We start from the raw sequence: 6,166 nt of genomic DNA, 5'->3' as shown, positions 1-6,166 counted from the left end.
CTTCTAGTGTGTGTCACTGATTATTTGATTTTGAGTTTTGGTGCCGGAGAAGCTTTCTTAGATGACAATAAATTTATTTTATTTTTTTTTTATTTTTTTTTTAAAAGAAAATTTCTTTTTTAATGAACCTTCATGTGAGTCTATAAAAAATTAATAATAGAATGTAATATGTTTACTAACGAAGCAGTAAATTCTTTCATGTCTTTAAATTTGGCAATTTATCTTTATGAGAACAATATTAACCCTATTTATGATGAATATGGATATATCACACAACGATTTACAAATATTTCACGAGCCGTACAACTTGAATATATTGCTATAATTATAAGAATGTCAATTAAAAGGTTAGAGTACTTTCTAAAGTTTTCAATTAATAAGATCATAATTTGTTATTGATTTTTAGTTATACGACACATTTATCTACAAATATTAAATGGTTAATTACCCTCTAAAAGATATTATGAATGGTATTGATAAAGAATATAAACGTAGATAATTTAATTAATATATTTTATAAAAACTTAATTGATGAGACTTTTTTTTAATTTTGTAACAAAGCCTACATATTTATTATCTTATAATTAATAAAAAAAATACACTTTACAACTTTACTGCCAGAATAATAAATTACAGTTTAGAAAGAACAAATAAATTTCTGTAAAGCAAAACTTATTTTAAAATGTCCAATATTTAAGGAACTTTGTTATATATAAAAAATACATAATTTAGTTCTTTGTTTTTTTCGGGTATTTTAAGCTGCCTGTAACTGGGTCTATTAATAACCAAGTCATTATTTAAATTCATCAAACCCACCCTTTTTGCTAAATTTATATTTTTGGAGTAAACACGTCTTTATTTTATTAGGCAGATTTTAGAAGGGGCAAAAAAAATTATTTTTAACCTTTCTTTTTTAATTTTTAATGCTAAAAATATTCCGCAAAAAGACACAAATTTAAAAAAATGACGCACCTAATTAAATATTTGGCTAACTGCTATCCATGATACAAAAAGTGGGTTGGGGTTTTTTTAAAAAATTTTACCCTTGTTTTTTTTGGAAAATCAACTGTAAAAAAATGCAAAAGCAAGGCAGAAAATTTGTGAATTTTTTAAAACGTTAAAAATTTTAAAAGAAGAATTTAATTAAGTTTTCAGTAGTTTCTCCTCTTTCATTTTTCATGCACATGTATCTAAATAGATATAGATCAGATAAATAACGGGTTCGTACTCTCAAAGGAATGATGCCTTTATAGATCTCCAGTTCTCTTCAATAATGTTGGTGTGCACACCTGTGTGAGGATGCCGAAAGTGCAATTAATGGTTTATTACATGGTGGCTTCTAAAAAGCGTCTCAATTTGTATAACCACACCAGCAATCAGTATAAATGATTGAATTATGATGTACACGAGAAAGAATTAACGGAATTTACGTATCTGCGTTTCTTCTTTCGGCCCTAATAATAACTGTTCTTCTTTCAAAGGTTCTTTCTATCACTCCAACGGCCCAAAGTCCTGTAATTATATGGCTCTATTGTGTTTGTTCTTTCCTATTTTAGTTTCATCTATTTCTACAATACAATTTTGGCCTCCCAAAAAAGTCTAATTGATTTAAGATAAAGATTATAAATGTCAAAACTACGCATATTTTTAAAATAACCCAAACTTGATTTTTTGATCTACCAAGAATATTAATAATTAAATTAACCGATGCTCCAATTGACTACATATTTATAACTTTAAGAAAAATATATAACTGATACTAATATTAAAAAAGCGGTGTTCTTCCACATAGAAAATGTATATTAAAATTTGGACCAGGTAGAAATTAAAGTATCATTTTAATTATCTTGTATATTAATTTGTAGCAAAAAAAACTTTTATTCTTGTCTTATTAGAGCATTTTTGGAATTTTATACTTATTAAATTAAAATAAAAATTATTTAGTTCTTCCTCATCATCAATCTCGCATTTTGGAAATTCATTTTTAGGGGTAAATTTTTTTAAAAAAACTCAACACTTTTTGTACCGTGGATAGCAGTTTAGCCAAATATTTTAAAAAGAATTTTAGTTATAATTCAGATTCATTCCTAATAATCATATATCAAGGAAGAAATAAAGGAGCAGGTCTTTCTGTCCTGCACCTATTGGGTATGGTGGCTTTAATATACGCCAATTTCCCTCTAATGTGTTGGTATGAAGTCTTGCTTCCTGGTTTCTAAAAGTTTTTGAATGATTTACCATGTAGCGTCTTTTACAATGTAACTATAAATTAAAATAAGCTTTCCACATATCTGAATACATTGTTTATTCAATATTAACGTGTTTAAATAATAAAGAAATTAAGGTCTGCCTTGTTCGGTTTTTATAAGAACGAAAATTATTTTTTATCGGTAGTACGTTCTACCATTCCAAAATACTAATTCCCTTTTACGGGCTTTCCCCTGTTATATTTATTCTTTCCTATTTTTAATTCATAAATTTCTACAAAAATGTTGTTTCTGCCATGTGGGTTTACGCCTTAAAGATGTCGCTTATAAATATTAAAGACCTACAGTTTATTTATAGTATTAATTATATTTGTTTACTGCGATCCAATATATGAGCCATTAGATCATAAGAAGGGGTCTTCTAGCACAAACTGTCTACCATAATTTTTTTTTAAAAGTAAGGGTTAAAAAATTAAATGTACGAGAAAAAAATAAGCTCTGCATTAGAAAAGGTCAGCAGGTAGGCAGTTTGCGCTAGAAAAGATCGGTTAATTTAAATAAAAAACCAAACAATTTCAGCACATATGTCTTTTTTTCTATTTTATCTACAACACCGATCTTCATTTTAAGATAAATTTTGAAAAAATTTAACCCCAAATGAAAATTGGTGTTATAGAAAATCTTTTTGGATATGTATGAATTAAAAACATTTCTTTTAAATTATAAAATCATTTAACCTAATATATTTTGTTAAAATTGTGACGGCGAATTTACTATGGACAGGAGGACCGATTCTGGTAGCAAAATAACATGTAGGTGTATAAAAAACATTGCCAAAAAATATATTCTTTGTTTATATCAGCAGTGCCACCAACTAAAGTCGTGCATTTTATCTATTTTCTGGTTTTAGATGCTAACTGCAACCAACTTACTTATTTTTTTGCAGATTCAACTATTTCAAGGTATAAAAATCTCCTCATTGATTGTGTTAAACGCTTTATAATGCAAAGACCCATTATCTTTGGGGGAGAAGGAGTAATTGTTAAAGCAGATGAAAGGTTTTTATCACGAAGAGGTATTATCCGAATCCCCATACGTACGGATGATGACATCAAATATACTATATGAATTCTTGGAGGAATAGATCGAACAGATTCCAGAATTTTTTTTTGTTAAGAGTTGTCGACAAAACCCTACAGTATTTAACTTTATCTAATCTATGAGAGGACTGATTTTACCTGCTAGTATTGTCAATACAGGCGGTCATCCGTCGTATCCAGCAACTACTAGGAATCTTGGGCTTGATCATAAGATTGTTAACCACACAGAAGGGTTTTGTGCAAGTGATGGGGCACATACCAACAATGTCGGGAAATTTTTGGTCACATATAAAAAACTCAATGAAAAAGAGCACGGTGTAACGCGTTCTAGCATAGACGAATGGCTTATTTAATATACTTTAAAAGAAGATGTTTAATGAATAAAAAACCAAAGAAATTTCTGAAACTTATATCGAAATACTGCGATTTTTTTTCAATTAAATAAATAATTATTTTTTTATCCCCTTTTTCATATGGTAGGCAGTCTGCGCCAGAAGACCGGTGTAAGTACATACATTTTTTAATTTTTGTAAATTTATTTTTTAATAACATCTGTTATTAAACTTTGAGGTGCTTACTGGAAATAAACCCCAGTTTGAAATACAATTCTAAATAGTTTTTTATTAATGGCTATATTGGCTGAATACTATAAATACTGCTCCCCTTGTGGCTAGTATTTCTGTTATAATCGTTCTTATTATCGGTTCTTCCTCTTATATATATTAGTGTAGGGGTAAAATATTTATATTTTAAAAAATTCTAGAAAATTCTTTCTTTCTAGAAAATATTTTTTTTACATGTGGTCTCATACCACAAACCTATACACGGCTTTGGTATTTAATAAAATTAATACAAAAAAATTATGCAACTTTTTCATAACTTAATTTTGAATCACCAAAGCAATTTCTACCAGTTAAAGAATCTCCTTTTTAACAATTTTTTCTTGACACCCAATGACGTTTTATTTGCTTTTAAATAATAGTAAAAATTTTCTAAACAAACACGGCAAAGAAAACTTTTTTATTTTGCTTGTCGTTTCATACAAACAATCAGTACTGAGGTTATGTTTGTGAATTTCTCCAGATTTTTAAAAGCATTTCAACACGCTCTTAATATAAGCAAGTCTATCCTGCAGCATTCATAATTAAATTGGCCTTATTTTATATAAATTATGTCGCTCTTGATTTTTTCTTTGCATTCTCTCATATCAACAGTGCGTGTCAAAATCTTTAGACACCTAAAAAAAATTTCTAGAAAAAACAAAACAAGACACAATTTTAAAATTATAACTTGTGGCCAAAATATGTAATGATAATGAGTGCCAAAACAATTTGTATTAAATCTTGTTTATATCGGTATAATCTGGCTTTTAATTTTTTTGGTTTAAGATGTGCACCAAAAGCTTGGATATTTACAATTATTTGCCTCAATAAAAAATTTACAAAAATGTATTTTCATAAAACCCCCCAAAAATGAGCAGAAAACCATTAGAAAATCAAATTTGTGAAGTTATATATACTGATGAATACATTGCTTCTATGGTATTTAATTGAATTTTTTTGTGCAATAGGAAGCAAACCTGCAAGGGAACAGTTTGCTTCCTTTGCTAAGATTGAGATGATTTGCAATACTATGAAGTGTAAATATTGTGAAAATAATTCACAAAGGACTTTACATTTGAAATCAAGAATATAAGATAAATATTTTTGGGGCAGCAAGTCGGGTCTCCTAAGCGAATTTGCTTACATTTTTATAAATTTAAAGAAGAGTAAAAAAATAAAATAATTGTTTATTTATTTAATTTAAAGAACTTTTAATACTAACACAAACACACTGTAAAGTTCTTCGGTAGATTTATTCATCACAATCTCCTTTTAAATGTAAATTTATGTTGAATAAGCCAATTGACAATGTGATCTTTTCACACGCCGTTTTCTTTCCTAATCGTGCTTTTCACGTGACCCCCACAACCCTCTATATTATTAGTATGAGTTCCATCAGCGACTCCAAACCCAACAGAATGATTTACAACATGATGTTGTAGTTCTTAATTTCTAATAACAGAGGGGTATGATGCATGGCCATCCGTGTGCATTATTTCCATATTCTGATAAAAGGACAAATTGCAGCTGTTGGGGATGGTATTGAACAGTAAGCGGCACGAATAAGAAATAAAATCTTTCTTCAGTTCGTTCAACATCTTCTATAACCCATATAGTTGACCATAGTATATCATCCGCGCCAGCAGGATTTCTTATAATCCCACGCCGCGAAAGCACACTTTCATCCATTTCGACAATTGTATCAAGACTACCATAAACAACTGGCTTTGTTTAAAGTATATGCTTATACACATTAATGAAAAGGATTTTGTATTTAGCAATTGCAACGTCTAGAATGTTCAGGAAATGATAAATTTGGAAGTAATTAAAATATAACATCAAAATATATATCAATTGAATTATTTTAGTTAAGAGAAAGGTTGGGTGAGAAAAACGAACGCCGCCCCTGGCTGGCACCTACGCTTCGTACGCCTATATCTAATTTTATTACTATTTACATTAAATAATTTACTTTTACAATGAACACTGCAACCATTAAAATATGTTACTTCTGGTTAAAGAGACCCTATAACTGACGCATTTGAGGGTCTTTAATTTTTTTTAACCCCTATTTTTTTAATGCAAAATAAAAGAAAAAAATATAACAAATATAACAAATAGAAATAATTAAGTAATTTTTTATTTATAAGTATAATAAAAATCTGACTAGCATTCTAAAACTTTGGTCTTTATAGATTCTTTTAAACTTGAACAGATTTAGATAAGGTATTATTTGATTAAAATTTTTATTCCTGTT

The 6,166-nt window shown here is 28.4% G+C and overlaps 2 protein-coding genes across 2 annotated transcripts; one reads left to right on the top strand and one right to left on the bottom strand.

Moving 5' to 3' along the window:
* AAJ76_1560006166 (hypothetical protein) lies at positions 1–123 on the top strand (the record flags this gene model as incomplete). Its single annotated transcript, XM_024474136.1, has 1 exon — positions 1–123. A coding segment is annotated over one exon (123 nt), but the record flags the coding sequence as incomplete, so codon positions are not given.
* A 3,529-nt stretch (positions 124–3,652) lies between these two features.
* Positions 3,653–3,859, bottom strand: AAJ76_1560002308 (hypothetical protein; the record flags this gene model as incomplete). The annotated part of the gene is made up of 1 exon (XM_024474135.1): positions 3,653–3,859. One exon carries the CDS (start codon positions 3,857–3,859, stop codon positions 3,653–3,655), a length of 207 nt encoding a protein of 68 aa, XP_024329707.1.
* Positions 3,860–6,166: the final 2,307 nt, after the last annotated feature.

Source organism: Vairimorpha ceranae (assembly GCF_000988165.1).
Source record: "Vairimorpha ceranae strain PA08 1199 chromosome Unknown NODE_156, whole genome shotgun sequence".
Taxonomy (NCBI): domain Eukaryota; kingdom Fungi; phylum Microsporidia; family Nosematidae; genus Vairimorpha; species Vairimorpha ceranae.
Note: the sequence above shows the minus strand (reverse complement) of the source record. Positions and strands in the feature narration are given on the sequence as shown.